General features: G+C 45.0%; 1 protein-coding gene across 3 annotated transcripts in view; it reads right to left on the bottom strand.

The window, feature by feature from the left end:
- ETV6 (ETS variant transcription factor 6) overlaps nucleotides 1–18,085 on the bottom strand; it is a 167,046-nt gene that overhangs the window by 104,481 nt on the left and 44,480 nt on the right. The window contains exon 2 of one of the 3 annotated variants that reach the window (XM_054038605.1): nucleotides 4,887–5,016. The exons of 1 other annotated variant lie outside the window; for it this stretch is intronic. In XM_054038605.1, the coding sequence (XP_053894580.1) occupies nucleotides 4,887–5,016 (130 nt within the window). The remainder of the gene's footprint in view (nucleotides 1–4,886; nucleotides 5,017–18,085) is intronic. One more of the 3 variants, XM_054038613.1, reaches the window with a different exon arrangement.

Below are 18,085 nucleotides of genomic sequence, written 5' to 3'. Positions count from 1 at the left end.
GTGGAGACACACGTCTGTCTTACTCCTAACTGGGGAATTTCCAGGCTGCACAGCTCCCTGCCTATACTGTAAATTCCCCAGCAAAGTCAGACTGCCTAAGCAGGCCTGCTTTGCTTTTCTCCTCAGAGATGGTAAACAGGTGGGTTACCACATAGCTCTTTCTAAGCCAGCACTTTTATTTTTAAGGTGAAAGCGTTACTGAGAAAACATTTTAAAAACAACAAAAGAACCTACATGTGTGCTAATAAACTTCCCAGGGATCACCCCCTCACCCCAACAAGGGCTCTCGGTGGTTATCACGACCAAAGGGTTTATCGGTAAATTCATGATAGCTATTAGTTCACAATGAGCACCCTCAGCCTTATGGGGCCTCGGTAGGCCAAATCCTTCCAACCCTTCCCTAAGGATTGGGGCCCTCTTGGACAGAAGGCCCCGTCCGTTTGCAGGATCAGAAAGAAGGCCCCATGTCAGTTTTATCTCAGGCTATTTAACCAAAATTCCTTTCTTTGTTTGTTGGTCCTTGGAGAATCCAGTATGAACCAGTATATCTGAGCCTCTCTCCAGGTGCGGGTAGCTCTCTGAAGGTGTTACAACCTGAGCGAATCTGACCAACCACCCCCCACTGTTCTTAGTTCCTGGAGGGCTGTGGTCCCTCCTCCCCCAAGGGATTACATACAATGGCCAACAATGATCCATCAACTTTTTCAATAAGGTTTGTCCAGGATAGTGTCCCATCTGTCACAGTGGCATGCTCGATCTGCCAATAGATGGTGAGGACACAGGGGAAACTGGCAACTACACCATTCTCTGCGTCTACCAGCGGCTTGAGCCCTTGCCTGACATTAATTCTAGTGGTGGAGGACACCAGGTCTTCTACCCTCCTTGCTGATGGGTGGCCGGCCATGCCATAATAGCAGCTGGCAACAGAAAGGCAGAAGTTAGGGGGAATGTTATGAGTATTAGATGGCAGGGATATGTTTAGATGCCTAGGACAAAAGTCTTGTAAGGAAGAATGTGTTTTTTGGAGAAAGGATTTCAGACCCTCACAGTACAAAATTAAGTTTTATTACACAGTGCTTCCATATTATTGGGATGGCAGTAGAAGATCAGAGAGGGAGAGCAAATAAGGGTTTACAGTAGATTTAAATGATAGGGGAGCTCTCCACGCCAGCCAAGGGGGAGGGGGCTCTCCCTAGATTTTCAACAGCACCAAACGCAGCGGCGAGGGAGCTCTCCCTGTACTTGTAGTGGAGAGGAAGTTGCACTTCACTCTTTCCCCTTCCTCACTCTTACTCCCCTCACTTCAGTTCCTGAAGCAAATCCTCTCCCTGTCGCCTGTCTGAAGCCCATTTGCTCACCAAACACTTGGGACTGATTTACAACATTGGAGGAAATTACTGCCCTAATTGTCCTGGCACTATTGGCTGTTACTGCCTTGAGAGTACTCTTAACAATTAAAATAGAGGCATTATTATAGAAAGGCATAAATCACTCTGTCTAAATCCAGGGAGCCCATTTCATATTAATCAAGGACATTCCTTTCCAGTTCCATCTTTTCCCTTCAACTGCAGAATATATTTGAGCCTATTTCAGTGCAGAAGAAGGCAAAACCAATCCCTATGGCAAATTATGCTCTCAATAATACCCATGCCACGCTATTGAACCCCACTGGTTTGCTAGGAGTCTAAATGAAAGCAGAAAATAGCCCTATTAATTTATCTGTTAAGGCTAGAACTGGGCTCTAACTGCATTTTGCTAAGAGTCATTAGACTATGCTATGAGAATAGTTCTGTTCAGTGGCTGTGACTTGAGAACTGTACCAGATCTCCCTGTTGCCTTCAGAAATAACTGTATGAAGGGGGAGTGGGTTTGGGGAAGATCATCAGCTATTTAATCTCAGCCAGGCAAAGCAAAGATAGACTCAAACCATGATCTGGATCTGAACGTCACAAATAGCCCCTATTTCTATTATGGATTGAACTAAAATGACCAATTCAAGCTACCCTACCTAAGTTTTGAGGAAAGTCCAGCTTTGGATCTAAGATACAATATTTGGATCTATCTTTAGTTAATAGAAGAGGAGCCAGCAGGAATTATTAACACTTAGTCCCTGTAGTGGGGCAGCTGCCCCACTCCCACAGAACAGGGTTGAAAGCAGCCCTGGAGAGGGCTGCGGCTGGGAAAAGGAGTGAAAGCAGCTGAGGGAGTAGCTGACCACGGGTGTGGTCAGCTCAATTAGGGCCCGGCTGGCCCTGACAAGAGGCCTGGAGGCCAGGAGCTAAAGGAGTCTCACTCTAGCCCTGGAGAGGAAAGGGCTAGCTGCCTGGGAGCAAGGTAACTGAAGCAGAGTAGTGCTGGGGAAGGGCAAAGGGGAGATGAGGAGCTCCCGCCTGGTAAACCCCCAGGCTGCAGGCAGGCCTTGTTGAAGGCCTATCAAAGGTACTGGGGCTACAGAGATGCAGCCTGGGAATAGGCAGAGGCAGCTGGTCCAACCTCCTTGCCAATGATGAGGGCCATGACAGACTGCAGTTTGTCCCAGTGAGCAGAGCTAGATGATGACTGACAGTAGCCACTGAGGTGAGTGGGCTTAGAGGGTTGGGGAGGGGAGACCCAGAGAGTGGGGGTACTGCTGGGGCAGAACCCTGAGGTAAAGGGGCACCGGGATCTGGGAGGGACACGGGGCCAGCAGCAGGCGAGACACCGGCCTGTACGCTGGAAAAAAAGCTCATTCCCAAGAGGACCAGCAGGAGGCGCCGCACCGGTGAGTCTAGACCTCGCTACAGTCCCACATCCCATTTTAATCCTATTACCCAAGGTCCAGAAAGATTAGTTATCTCTGTATACAGCACTGTCAAGACCATTACCGGAATACCGTGTCTAGTTCTGGTGTCCCTACTTTAAAAAGAATGTTTAAAAACCTGGAAAGGTTTCAGAAAAGAGGTACAAGAATAATCTGAAGTCTGGAAACCATGCATTTTAGTGACAGAGTTCAGAAGCTCAATTTATATATATAGTTTAACCAAGAAAGTTACCCCTTAACCTTTATCATGGGTCTAAAAGTTCCTATATGGGGAAGAGACATTTGATAGTATCTAGCAGAAAAAAGATATAATGAGATTTAATAGGTTGGAAGCAGAAGCTATACAAATTCAGACTAGGAATAAGGCACACATTTTTAACAGTGAGAGTAATTAGTCACTGGAACAATTTATCTAGGAATATGGTGGATTCTCCAACACTTAAAGTCTTTAAAACAAAACTGGATGTCTTTCTAAAAGATGTGCTATAGCTCAAATAAAAATTATGGGCTAGCTGCAGAAATCATGAGGTGACATTATATGGTCTAAGTTATGCTGGAGGTTAGTCTAGATGTTCATAATGGTCCCTTGTGGTCTTCATATCTATGAATTCATCTCCAAAAATCAAGGAATTTCAGCAATATAGTACATAAGTCAATAATAACTATTTGTTGAGAGTCAAAACTCTGGTCTCCAAGGAAGACTGTGTTCCCTGAATCCATGGAGTTTACAATCTATATGACAGACTGATATGGTAGAAGAATCTTCCAAATAAATGTATTGAATAATCTGTAATGATTTTTCACCACAACAAATCAGACTGGTATAGAAATGCGAGGTACTAATGGTAGGGATGCCCTGTGGATTTCAAACACACTTCCCTATCAAAGTTGGGTCAAAAGTTTCCTATCAGAAGGAAATCTTCATGCCAGCTGGTCGAATGGGAGTGAATTTGAATGACAGTTCACACATTCTTTTCAGCAAGCTAATCACATGATATCATCTGGGTTGAATGGCAGCACAGGAAGAAGCAACAGGCAAAAACTCGTGGCTATTCTAGATGCAATAGGAATAGGTGATGTGAATTAAGGGCAAGCTTAGGTCATAATACCTGGAGTGAACATGGAACAAAGAGGGAGGAAGACCAGGACCCTAGAAGCACTGAAAGACTGGGTTCTGTCCCTAGGATGAGGAAAGGACCGTGCCTGAAGGATAATTTAGGGCAGGCATTTAAGATAATGGGGACATTTTTAAAGAAAAAATTTGTCTCATGGACTACCTCCCCTCCAAAAATCTCAATTCTATTTGTCATTCCCACTCTACATCAATCCAGCAGCAACTATAATACAGTGTTACTATCTGTCTTGCCAAAGCACCTGGGGACATGGTGTTTAACAAATTAATAATTATATGTAAACAAGAAAAATTCCACTGGCTCCTTTTTCACTCTGTTTCACCTCTCACTGCCCTGCCCCGCAACCAGCAAGTTACCTCAATGAGATGAGGCTCTGGCCCCACCATCAACTCCAGTTTTGGTCCCTATGTTAGCTTCTCTTTATGGACTAGCAGCACCCTGGTGAGTTCCGTGGTAGGCTCACTCCTCCGGCTTTACAGTTGCAGGTGTTCACACTCTGCAGTGAAGAGCCTGACTGTGACCAGTAAACACTCTGGGGACCATCATTAGTGCAAAACACTCACCGGCCAGAGTTGGAGAAGTACTGACATAGAGCCAAAGTACATCACCAAGTGATCCAACTCTGAGAGATTCATCCCACCCAAGGTGATCTTGCTGAGTCAAATTGATCCCTGGTGTAACTCTACTGAAGTGAAAGTCATGGTTGAATTGAGTCCTCTGCATTTTTCCTGCCACATGAAATGAACGTATACTGTGGAGAAAAGCACGTTTTCGCTGTGTTTCTGAGCAATTTCCTTTGTTCCAAAAAAAAAAAAAAAAAAAAGTGTTTTAAAAGACAAACAACTAGTGCTTTCTCAAAGTCTAACCACGGAGTTCCCCCATCCCATTCTACAGAATAACCACTTCCTCCTCCCTCCTCAATCCAAGAGGTGAGCCACCACTCAAACACTCACGCAGGTGTGCCGGCAGTCTGATCGCGTCTTCCTCCATCCTGATCGCTCGAGGCACTGGGACATGTAGTGGTGACGAGGAAGGGTAATTCACTACTGGGCTCGCTGGAGGTGTGTAGGAAATTCTTTCCTGCTATTAAAAATAAGAAGGCGAGAGAGAGAGAGAGAGGACAATGTGAACTTTGGAGCGGAGGTGTGAAACTAAAACAGGGGACTGGAGAGGGAAGTGGGTGGAAGGAAGGAAGTGTGTATGAGTAGTGGGGGCGAATAGCATTTATTATGCACCAGACTGGCTAGGGAACCACACAGAGTGCAATTTGTCCACTTGCTCTATAGCTCTGCAGGCGTGACATTCAAATCCCTGGAAGTTCCAAGCTTGCAAATTGCAACCAGGGACTAGAGAGAGTTTTCAAGGTGATGGTTTTCATCTTGCTAAGGCCCAATAAGTTTCCCTGGGTTTTCTCAGAAGTTTTCTGAAGGAGGAAGGGGGAAATGACATAGAGGGGAGAGATGGGGAAGATTTTCAAGTCAATGTAAATCTGATAGCGGTGTGTGTGTGTATATATATATATATGTGTGTATGTGTTTTACACACACACTGTCCTACAGTAAATGCTCAAAGCACTACATCTCATAACAGCATAATGCAGTGCTCTGGGCATAATTATTAAATATTTAGCACTTTAAATCTTCAGAATATTTTACCAAAATTGAGTAATTAGTTGATATGCTGTAGTATTTACATTGCTATAGAGAACCATATTATATTGCTGTTCACTTCTGTATTTACTTCAGAGGACTGCAGTCATTTTTCTAAACAAAAAAGAAATCAGCATAATAAAAGGAGCCATTTCCACTTTCTTCAACATACAGTAACTTTGATCTAAATATTGCACAAAACTCGCAGTTAAACAAGATGTTTCCTATTATTATTACTACTCATTATGGTAGTGCCTAAAGGTCCCGCTAAGATCAAGGGCCCATTACACTAGGCACTCTACACACACACACACACACACACACACACACACACACACACACACACACACACACACACACAGAGTAAGACATGGCCCTGTGTTGAACAGCAAGTCCTGCATTGCGATTCATGCAGGCAGACTGTAGTGCCTGCACAGAACCCCATTAAAATCCATGCAGACAGAGCGGTCTGCCCATGTGGATCACACAGCAGGATCAGGTCTAAAAATAGAGAAGATAGACACAGAGCAGGAGAAAGGGATATAACATACAAGCAGAGTGATCAGAGGGATGATTTGCAAAAGTCATGATAGTGCCACAATCTTTTGTTCGTTCGGTTTTATTCCCTAACAAGTTTGTCCAGAAACCTAAGATCAAAACTTGATCTGATCTGGTGGGAAAATTCCTCCATATTCTAAACATGTACTGTAATCACAACTCAAATGATACCCTTTGTAAATAAACTAAGCCACAATATTTGCAGGAGCACAGAAATCATTGCTGAACACTCCCCTGCTGGTTCAACGTGCTATTTCCCAGAGCTGTGCTGAATGCTGACAGTTTTGATGATGGTAGTACGACTAGCACGGATGTGAACAAAAGGAGCTATGCTCGCTCATTTCAAAATTTCAGTAGGGATGCAGTAAAAGCTATCACCACCAAGCCCCTCCCTTACCACAGTGTCTGTCTGATGGAAAAGGACAAACTTACTGGCAAGAAGAAGAAAGTTATTTCCTTTACAAACAATAGCATGCTATGGTACCAGAATGACAGTCTTACGCTCATCTGCGGAACGGAACGCTGGCACTATAACCAATCTAAACAGGGAACGTGAGAGTCCTTCTCATTCCTGACAACATGATTCAAATAGAAATTAAAGCTATGAAAGGAGAAAATTCCAAGGGGCACTGGACAACAAAGGGAATTGAGAGTAGGGCCTTTCACCTTCTAGCCATGGCTTCAAACCAAGTCCAGGGCAATCTGACCTAGATCGGTTAGCTGCTCAGTGGTCCACATTAAATGCATTGTTAGTCTCAGATTCCCCATAAACAAAAATCAACATTCTAAAAACCACCATTACAATTAACATTCTTTAGCATCTTTGCTGGTGGACTCAGCAGAAAGGCCAAGGACCAAGTGTACACAGAGAATGAATGACCCTTACAGGCAATTTAATTTCTCTTTTGGATTGAGGCATATTGGCAGAGCAATGTTGAGAAGGTTCTACTGAAAAAACCCAGGCTTATCTCTGTTCTGTGGAGAAGTGCCATCTCCAGGGCTTTCATTACAGCACCTTTTACCAACATTAAATTCACACCGGATTTTTAGTTAAAAAGCTGGGACATTCTTCCCTGGGGATATCTGACATGGTGAAAAAGCTGGTGGACAAAGCTGGACATGGAGTTTGACTGTTCAGCTTTGATATTCATGCGCCAACCAAAGATGGCTGGTTCAGTGCTTCACATTCCAATGAGGTCCCCACCATAGTACTCCGGGGCAGTTCTGCACTTTCACTGGCACTTTGCTCCCTCTCAAAGTTGGCGCATGCATAACAAATGGAGAGTTGGTAGAAAATGAGATCAGCCACTTCCTAGCATTCCCTGCCGTGATCCACGGTTCTGAACTGCATTACAGGTTGCCATTTTGTTCATGCAAAAAGATATTTATAAAAAAAGAGGAACCCTGCTGAAATAGGGCCAAAATGATGCCTATCCCTGCACAGATGCATTAAATCTGTGGTTTTCAACCTGTGGTCTGAGGAACCTGGGGGTCCACAGACTATGTCTAAGATTTCCTGCACCTCCGTTTGAAATTTTTTAGAAGTCCGTACATGAAAAAAGGTTGAAACCCACTGCTCTAGAACAGTGGTTCACAAAGTGGGGTCCTCAGACACCTGGGGGCCGGCCATGGGTTATGAGGCGGGTCCGTCCCTTGAGGCAGGGATGGAATGTGCCAGAACAGCATTCCGGAACTTTTGCCACATGGAGGACACCATCTTGCTCTCAAATTAGCGCCCTCTGCACAGCATGATCTCACACGCACCGTGTGTGAGGTCATGCTGGCGGGGATGTTCCGGTAGTACCAGAAATGAAAGGGGTCTGGGACCCTTAGTAGGATGCCAAAGGAATTATTGGGGGGAAAAGTCTGGAAACCACTGCTCTAGAGGGAAGAGAGGCAACAAGAAGTCCCTTCCCACCTTAAATGCAGCGTGGGGGCGGGCGGGGAGGGATGCTAGCAGCTCAAGCCTCGCTTCAGCTAGGTACTGAGGCACACGTTTAAACACCTTACTGGGCTTCAGAGAGGAACACTAGGAGCTGCAGAGGCCCCTCCCACTGGACATCAGGGGAGGAATGTATTGGGTATGCCTGTAGCAGGCAGGATCCTCACTGCATTTCCCTCAGCACCCAGGAGGTGCTGTTCTATATGAAGCCATAATGCCTCAAACCACCACTCCCTTCTTCTCCGGACAGCTCCACCTCTTAGAGGTACAATTTAGCCTATGGTGCTTTAAACAATATTTATACCAAAAAAGGCACTTTCATAGAGATTGCTAAGTAAATGTATCTGATCCACTGTTTCCTAGCATCCTATATTCAGGACAGGTAGAAAAGACACCAAAATTTTTATGAAAAAAAATGTGGGCTTGATCATTTTGTCACAGTCAATATTTCCATTACAGCTCAGACTACAATAGCAGATTGTGAAACGGCCATAATTGCAGGGGAGATTTTCAAATGCTCAGGTGGGTGGTAGGCTCCCAGCTCTCATTTGTGGCTTTGAAAATCTCCTCCCATAGTAATATGATGCCCTACTACAGCACCCTTAAGCCAAAGATCAAAGAGACTTTGAAGATACTAGGTAAACCCATTTTACAGATGGGTATCCTGAGTTATAGAAAGACTAAGGCCCAAATTAGCTAAGCAATTTTAGAGCTAAGATGCCTTAAAAAAAAGAACAGCAAGTGCATCCTAAAGTGGAACAGACTTAACAATGGCATCCCGAAAATACAGCCCTCCCTAAACACTGCATAGTTACTACTGGACAGATTTCCAAAGGTGCTGAGCAAGTCAGCAGCAGGTAGAGTTGCTCGGCTCCTTTGAAAGTGAGGCTATAAGCAACTTGGCCAGGTTCACACAGCGAGTCAGCAACAGAGTGGGAAAGGAACAAGTATCGTTCTAGTTCTGTGACCTACCCTAATCCTGTGCTTCAGCCACTACACAACATCCTGGTTAAATACAAATGTGAATGCAGAGGGTCATATTTGAATTGGTTTTAGAGCCACACTTCCAGGATGTGTTTGTTAAATCCATCCCATTTTAGGATGCATTTAAAATCTTCACATCTCCAAAATTACTTAATTGTCCTCTATGGGATCTATAAAATAAAACGAACTATGAAAATTAGGTAGGTATCATCATTTTAAGGTTATGCAGACAGATCCTCAGCTGGTATAAATTCGTGTAGCTCCTCAAGTCAATGGAGTTACAGTGACAGTTTAAAAGGGGCAGATGCTATAGTTAGGGGGAAATAAATAGTTTTGTAATCAATTAATTTCATATTTCCCTTTGCAGTAAAGCCTATAGCGGGTGGGGCTGTGGGGTAGTGGTTAGAGGACCAGATTGGGAATCAGAATGCATGGTTCTGTTACCCAGTTATGCCACTGACTTGTTGCATGAACTTGGGCAAATTCCATTGATTCTATGCAGCTCCGTTAATGAATGTTTGTAAGGGAGGATTGCTAGTGAAGAGTGCTATAAAAGAGCAAAGTGCTATTACATTCCAGATTCACAAGCTGCTGTGATAGACTGGGAATACCGAATCCCACAAGTGACAAAATGATCAGCCTCAAATAATTGCAATCTACAAACAATTTCGAAATCACAGTTCCATAATATTTTGCCTGCAGCCATAAACTCATGAGGAGGATGCACAGATTGGCACAATTCCTGCTGTCTTGGCTTTTGGAAGGCTTCCCTTCAGCTCACAGTGAGCTAGGAAAGTTTCCAGGGAAACCTCACGCCGATTAAAATAAATTAATTCTTTAATTAAGACCCTTTAGGGATATCCCAGCTCTGGGGTTTATTCCACTGTCCCCCAGTCTGTTAGGAGAGAGAACCCAGCAGTATTTGGACATCTAACCAAAGGCTTGCTAACTATTTTAGGGATACATCTCTAATCAGGACAGCCCTTAAGCAGATGCTGAAGTCCCACTAGATTTAAACTTGTGCACATGTTTAAGTGCTCTACTAGGTAGGGATGGATTGAAGCACGTGCTTAAGAGATTCCCTGAATCAGAGCCTAGGATAGAATCCAGGCAACACTGGGTGCCCAGTTACTGGAACCTCCTTAAATCAAAGCACCAAGTGAGGTAACCATAAGCTTTATTGATCACATCTGTGCTGCACAAGCATTCACACACCACTGACTAAACTCCCAAAGTCATGTCACAGCATGCTTGAAAATCTTGGAAAATCCTCTGTGGACAGAGTCTACTGTGGGTTGTTTGAAAGTTTTAGTCAGGAACATGGAGGGGAAGACCACAGGATAAGTCATAGGAGCTGCGGGGGCGGGGGGGCGAGGGGCAGGGAGGGGATCAATTTTTGGGGGGAAGGGGAGCAAAATTCAAGTACACTTTGTACACTTAAAAAAAATCTGAAATTTGGTGGAGTTGCAAATAACAGCTTTTCGCAAGGTTCAAAACTACTTACATTAGGCCCTGTAGCCCCAGAAGTCACAGCCCTAGCCTGTAATGCTCTCCAACTTCCAGTTCCCACAAGGAAATGTAAAAGTCTGACAGTCATATTTTTGTCCCTACACATCAAGTCCACCACGAGCTGCACGCACAAAGGTAGATATGTATTTTTGCAGAAGCGAAACACTCACTGAAGACAATCTAGTACGCAAATGCAAAAGTAGCCCCAATGATAGGACAGTCTGAAGAAGATGGAAATATGGCATTTTGCAACAGAATATTTTTAAATTGTTGAGACAAAGCGACACATGACCTGCCCAGTAGCTTTCAGGATAGCAAGATGGCTGACTTGGCTCAGTAACCCTAGAAAGATATTTTAAAGGCCTGTATCCAAATCTCAATCACTGCATAACAGGCCATTACTCTTCTACATGTAACAATATCACATAGTGCCAGGGCTTAGCTCCCAACAGGGGAAGTATAATTCCAGTTGTCCTAATTCGCTTTACCTGAAAATTCTAATCATCCAAATCCACAGTGTGTCCCTCATGTAGCCATATGTCACTTATTCATCCACTTATAACTCCTCAGTTAGCCTCTTAGCACCTGTTAGCGCTAATCAATGGCTTGGCATTCGGATAGCCGTAAAGCAGATAATTAATAATTCAGAAAAATTATGTCCACAGTGGTTTTAACACAATTTTGGTGTTTTAATAAACTTAAAGTTGTTTATTTTTATCCTTTAGCAAAGTACAAAGTATCAAAACTTCACCTCAAATAGAACTTCCATTTTACTGAATACCTGCTACTCTGAAAATTTCGGATGTCCCCCAGGCCATTCAAATAAGTGGGAGTGTACTGTGTCTGCTTGCCATCCAGTTTGCTGATCTCTATGTCACCCTCCATGCCTGCCTCCCTGCTCTTCCTGTTAGACCAGTGGTTCTCAACCTATTTACCATTGTGGAATGCATATGCAGCTCTCTGTGGTATGTGGGCTGCATCCACACAGTATATATACTACCTGTATGGCCCTGAGGATGTCACATGAGCCACAGCTGTGTGCTGATTGGGACACAAGTGGCCCGCAGGCTAGGGGTTGAGAACCACTGATCTAGACTTTCAAAAGGGTAAAATCTTACTTCTACTTTCCTGATGAGCTTATTTCACCAGTAGGTGGAGACACAGTAATTTGGACTTTGATAGCTATCACACAGAGGCCAATAAGGAGAAACGGAAGGTGTGAACTACCTACAGGGGACATTTGCTGTCACTGCCCTGTGAAGAACAGGACTTCAGACTCCCGGATTCTCACTCTGTCACCACTGACCTCACTCCATGGGCATGGAATGCTTAGTCCTGTGGCTGCAGTGCCGTCCTGGAGTGAGGCTGCACAGGTGTTCCAGCTCTGCTCTTAGGTTGTGAGGAAGGAAAGTACCTCTTTCCTGCAACTGAGAAATCCCCTCAATCGGGGCAACCAGGAATCTTTCCCAGGTAGAGTTGCCAACTTTCTACTCACACAAAACCAAACACCTTTGCCCCACCACCTGCCCTGCCCCTTCTCTGAGGCCCCGCCCCTGCTCATTCCATCCCCCCTCCCTCTGTTGCGCACTCTCCCCACCCTCACTCACTTGCTCATTTTCACCAGGCTGGCTAAGGGGCTTGGGGTGCCAGCTCTGGGGGGGAGGCGGTGCCAGGGATGAGGAGTTCAGGGTGCAGGAGGGGGTTCTGAGCTGGGGCAGAGGCTTGGGGTGCAGGGAGGGTTAAGAGCTCTGGCTGGGGGTGTGGGCTCTGGGGTGGGGTTGGGGATGAGGGGTTTAGGGTTCAGGAGGGTGCTCCAGGCTGGGATTGAGGGGTTTGGAGGGTATGAGGGGAATCAGGGCTGGGCCAGGGGTTTGGGGTGCAGGATGGGATCTGGGTGCAGGCTCCAGGCAGTGCTTACCTCAAGCAGCTCCCGGAGGCAGCAGCATGTCCCCCATCCAGCTCCTATGTGGAAACGCGGCCAGGCGGCTCTGCGCACTGTCCTGTCCGCAGGCGGTTCCCAGACAATGGGAGCTGCAGAGCCAGGGCTTGGGGCGGGGGCAGTGTGCAGAGCCCCCTGGCTGCCCCTACGCGTAGGAGCTGGAGGAGGCACGTCGCTGCTTCTGGGAGCCGCGTGGAGCCATGGCAGGCAGGGTGCCTGCCTCAGCCCCGCTGTGCCACTGACTGGATTTTAACGGCCCAGTCAGCAGTGCTGACCGGAGTTGCCAAGGTCCCTTTTAGACCAGGTGTTCCGGTTGAAAACCTGACACCTAGCAACCCTATTCTCAGGTGAAGGCCATCAGCTTCTACAGAATCCAAGCTTTCATTTAAAAAAGAAAAATACATGGCAGCAAAAGTAAATGTTCCAAGTACAAACTGATTGGAACCAACATGGTGATGTCTGCCTGAGTCTGCAGAGACAACCAGTGCTGCCACCTCTGTCAGCAGCCAACGCTTAGGGGTAAGGTGGAGAGATCTCTTGGGTGTGGGAATGGCAGTTGTTGCTTGGGTGGCTGCTGGTATGAGTACATGCACTGGGCAGGAGGAGGCCACCACACTCACCCCATAGAACAGGAGGCACTGAGTGAGGGGAGATGCTACCACCTGGGAAGGAAGTACCAGGGGCAACCAACCCCAGCAGAGGATGCTGCATGCGGGGAGGCCTCACCAATGCTACACTGGCAAACCGGCAGAGGATTAGCAAAAGGAACAGTATAAATAGGTTATTTGTTGACAGTGGAGCATACCCCACATTCATTGACCTCTTTTGGGTGTGGTGCAGCACGACCTGATAGATTTCTGCGCGGGGAGTGGCATTAATTGGAGACATAGAGTTCAGCCAGCAGGAGACCAGGAGACCAAGCAGCAGAGATTACCTGAGTAGGGGGAGACGGGGCAGGAGGGGGCATGGCTCTGGGGGACCAGTGGATTTCAGCCTGGTGAGCAAGTGTAGCATTGGGTAAATTTTCCAAGCCCTGGCCCTGCACACAGGGTTTGATTCCATGTCCACTGAAGTCAACAGAAGAACATATATTGACTTCAATGGGCTTTGAATCAGACCCTTAGACCATGTTCTCCGACTACATGCAGGGAGGAAGATTAAGTCCTGCAACAGGGAAGCAGGAACTCCGCAGCACTGGAGGGCGAATTAAATCTCCCCCACCTCCCAATTTCTATCTCCTTGTTAATTTCCATGGTGGACTCGTACACATTTTTGATCCCATTACTAGAGCAATTCACAACAAATCTACAGCAGCATAATCAGCACACTACCAGTAATTAGAGAAATTAAAATAAACACAGCTCTCTGGAATGGACCTTATGCAAAGCAGCCCTGGGAAAAGATTAGCATCTCATTTCCTGAACACAGAGAGCAGAGATTGTTTTAGTGACCTTAGTGATTTCATAGAGTTCAGTTCCTCCCTGCCTCCTCCCTTTGGACTCAATCTGAATCTCCAAGCACTAGGGCAAGAGAGCCCTGCCCTCACCTCTCATTCCCTGCTACAGCGATTTCCCGGGCAAATGAAAACCACAGAGGTGCTGCAGTTCAACGCAGGAGGGGGTGAATGCTTTCCCCCAGATGATTACAGCCACTGTTCTAATTAAATTAAAATGCTTCGGACAGCAATATTAATGCATTCAAGTGTTGTGAAAACGCAGCCAACGGAGGTCAACGATGTTGTCAAAAATGCCGTGATACAGTTGCATTATTGTCTGAGAACTGCAAAAATGGCTCAAATTAGCAAATACGAACTAAGACACTAACTAGCTAAACCACACACACAAATGTTGCTTCCCTCTGAGACTATTGCTAATATGTGGGAGAGAAGGAGAGAGAAATACTGTGAGAGGATAATACAAGGTAAAACTACAATATATTATTGAGGCAAAGAGCTTAGTATAATTCAAAAAAGGATTAATCATTTATATGAATAGTATGACTATTATCCACAGATTTGCTAACTATCCACTGCAATATTTCTAAGGGAGAAAGGTCCAGAAAACTGTCGCACTGCACCTTGTGCAAAGGGATGTACAAGACCACAGAACCAGAATGGTAGTATTTTACACCCATTTTGCACTGATGACAACACAAGGGGCAAGGTAGTTGTGAACAGGCCAAGTGGCCGTAATGTATCAAGGCAGAAGGTAACCTGGATTCATCTGCCTGATGTTAAAAAGAAATGTATATAGTATAGCGGTTGCCATGTCAGTCCTAGGATATGAGAGAGACGAGGTGGGTCAGGTGATATCTTTTATTGAACCAACTTCTGCTGGTGACAGAGACAAGCTTAAAAAGAAACTCTCTCTTCCCCCTAGCTTCCTTTGATAGGCATGTGACTGCAAAATGTGTCCATTATTGGGCGGGCTGGGGGGGACAGAGGTTCTTGCACCTTCCTCTGAACCATTTGTTACTGGCCGCTGTCAGACAGGATGCTGAGGTAGGTGGGCCACTGGTCTGATCCAGCATGGTAATTCCTATGTTCCTAAATACCCAATTCCTATAGTGTATCAAAAAAGACTTCAGAGACAGATGCCTTGTTTACAATACAAATGCTTTGCCACTGCAGCTATGCCGGCAGAGCCCCCTACTGTAGGCAGAGCTTATGCTGACAGAAGGCATGTCGGCATAGCACACTGCCTCTCCAAACAACAGCAGCTAAGCCAACAGGAGCACTCTTCTGTCAGCACAGTTGCGTCAACACTGGGGGTTTTGCCGGCACAGCTATGTGTGGTTTTTTCACACTCCTGACTGTCATCATAGCTATGCCAGCAAACCCCTGCAGTGTGGACGTGACCACAGATCGTTAACTGTAATTTAGCGGGGGTGGGAAGGAAGGTTTTAAGGTGTAATCTGCAGAGGGGGAAATGGCTCAGATGGTGGCAGAGAGAGAGGGCTGCACATAGAGAGGGCAGTACAGTAAAAGAACAGGCGTAGACAGCTGCAGGATGGAGAGACGTTTCTTAGTATTTTTTTCCTATCCTTGCTCTCTGCAAAGCGGAGGCACTACTGCCATAAGGTGATTATGCAATCTCGCCTGCATGGGAATCACACCCTGAATGCCCATTAATGTTAATTGCAGTCATGTATACATGGTTTCACTGTAAAATTTCTGGAGGCCGTGAAACCGAGCTGCAAAGACAGAGAGAAGGATTGACAGCACAGTGTCCGGGGAGCTACACAAATCTCAAGCTAATGTGGGGCTGCACCCAATGACTCTTTCCCCACCGTGTCACAAATGAGACAGCGGCACATAGTGGTTTCACTCTGCTACATTTCAGAGTCCTCACTCCAGTACAAACATGCAATGTTACTGCATGCCCAAAGCATCCACAGAACTAACATCATAATTAGATTTCAGCAAGTGTTGGAGAGGCTTTCTCTACTTTTACTGGAGGGAGGAATAACTTCTTTGAAAAGATTAAGTGACACTGCAGGTTACTCCAGAGCAGGGGTCCACAAACATTGTCATAGTGTGGACCACATCTTAGACATTGTCACACGGATACATCCCATCTTATTCGCAATCACATAATATCCTTGTGGCAGCTACAGCTATATCTTACATGGAAGAGTAATCTTAGGAAAGTATTTCATATGTTTTTAGCTTCTTTTGATACTAATTAGCTGCTGGAAACCAAATGGAGAGCCAGAACATGCTGAAATTCTGAAATGTGGGACCTTTTTCAGTAGTGTTAAATGGCCATATTCTGATCTCAGTTATATCTGTGTCAATCTGGAGTAACTCCACTAAAGGTAATGGAATAGTTCCAGATTAACACCAGTCAAAGTGAAATCAGAACGTGGCCCACAGTCTTGGTTTCCTAGCAGAATCACCCAAATTGGCTCCCTACCCCATCTCCCCAAAATCTCTTAATTTGGATCTCAGGGTGATGAGCGCGTATATGCATATCTATTTGAAAACAACTTGTACCATGAAATACAGCAATTATCTTTTGCAAAGTCTGACACACCCAAAATTCAAAGTAAATGCCATAAGGAATTAAAGTAAAGCTGTTTGTGGTCAATCACACACAAATACATCCCAGACCCAGACAACATGAGAAAAATAGTTGAACAGCCTCCCATGCCCTCCACAAAGGACAGCTAACACTCGCAACATGCAATAAGAACACTCATAAGTAACAGGTTTCAGAGTTGCAACCGTGTTAGTCTGTATTCACAAAAAGAACAGAGTACTTGTGGCACCTTAGAGACTAACAAAAACAAAAAGCTTATGCTCAAATAAATTTGTTAGTCTCTAAGGTGCCACAAGTACTCCTGTTCTTTTTACTGATAAGTGAGGGGTTTGAGGGTGAATATCTGGATGAACTTTTAAAACCAGGGAATCGAGCTGCGAGTGCCATTGCTGCATTTTCTTCTTATATAAAACAGGCCATAAAATAGTGTGGTTGCCAAGTCTATGGATCCATGTTTTACCCCATATAGGGATGCCATCTTTAAAAGTTTACCCGCCAGAAAAAAATGGCATTGACTTGTTGCTGTTACCTTGGCCATGACCATATTTTATGACTCTTTGGGCTCCAGCCATAGTTTGCAGGATGGAGGACAACCAACCAAAATTAGACAGTCCTGGGAAAATCATGATGAATGGTAGACCTATGCCTCAGTCCTCATCTCATACCCCCTGACCTGCAGACACTGTGAAGGTAACACGCTCCATCATGAAGTGTGCTACGCATTCTTCAACAGCAACCCCTCTGATCAATTTTTTAAAATGTCATAGAGACTTTCCAGAGGGAATTGAATCGTGTCCTCCCCAGCTTGAAAGAGAATGGCTATGAGGCAAGGCAGGAGAATGGATAGATCCATTTGGGTGTCCATGAGAGCTGAACAGACTAAATGAAGATAGACACACACATGCGTATCCCATGTCCACAAAGGTGTATCTCAAAATGCAATTATCCAAAACTTTCTTGATAAGCTAGTCCAGAAATTAAATAGAAAATTGTTTGTTTGCCATCAGAAAACATCAGAAGGATTAGTAAGGTTACTTGTCCATCAGAAATCCCAGCAGAAGAAACCCCAAGGGAAGACTGTCCTAGCACTGACCTCCTCTACCATACAGAATCTGTATGGAACACCAATTATGGCCTCCCCTTCGTGGTTAGCACTAATTAGCCACCTACCTCAACAAGAACAACATGAGGGAAATGAGGCCAGAAAAAATTGTGTCAAAGAAGAAATGAAGACAATTGGTGAGGTTTCACTTGGAATACTGCAGATGGTATGACAGGCTCTTCATTCTGAGAAGGATAAAAAATAAAAGAGAAAATACAAAGAAAAGGACAAGCATCATTAAAGTCAGAAGGTCTTGTCTTGCAAGGAAAGATTAAAAGAACAACTAAAAAAAGAGAAATATGACAGATCTATAGGCATTGCCAAAAGCAAATAATAATAAAGGAGGGGAAAGAAAACATTGGAAGTTGATCTAGGATGTATTTGAAGAATGGCAAGTTTACATAAGAAAACAGGGAAAGTGCCCTAGTA

This window comes from Malaclemys terrapin, chromosome 1 (assembly GCF_027887155.1).
Source record: "Malaclemys terrapin pileata isolate rMalTer1 chromosome 1, rMalTer1.hap1, whole genome shotgun sequence".
Taxonomy (NCBI): Eukaryota; Metazoa; Chordata; order Testudines; family Emydidae; genus Malaclemys; species Malaclemys terrapin.
Note: the sequence above shows the minus strand (reverse complement) of the source record. Positions and strands in the feature narration are given on the sequence as shown.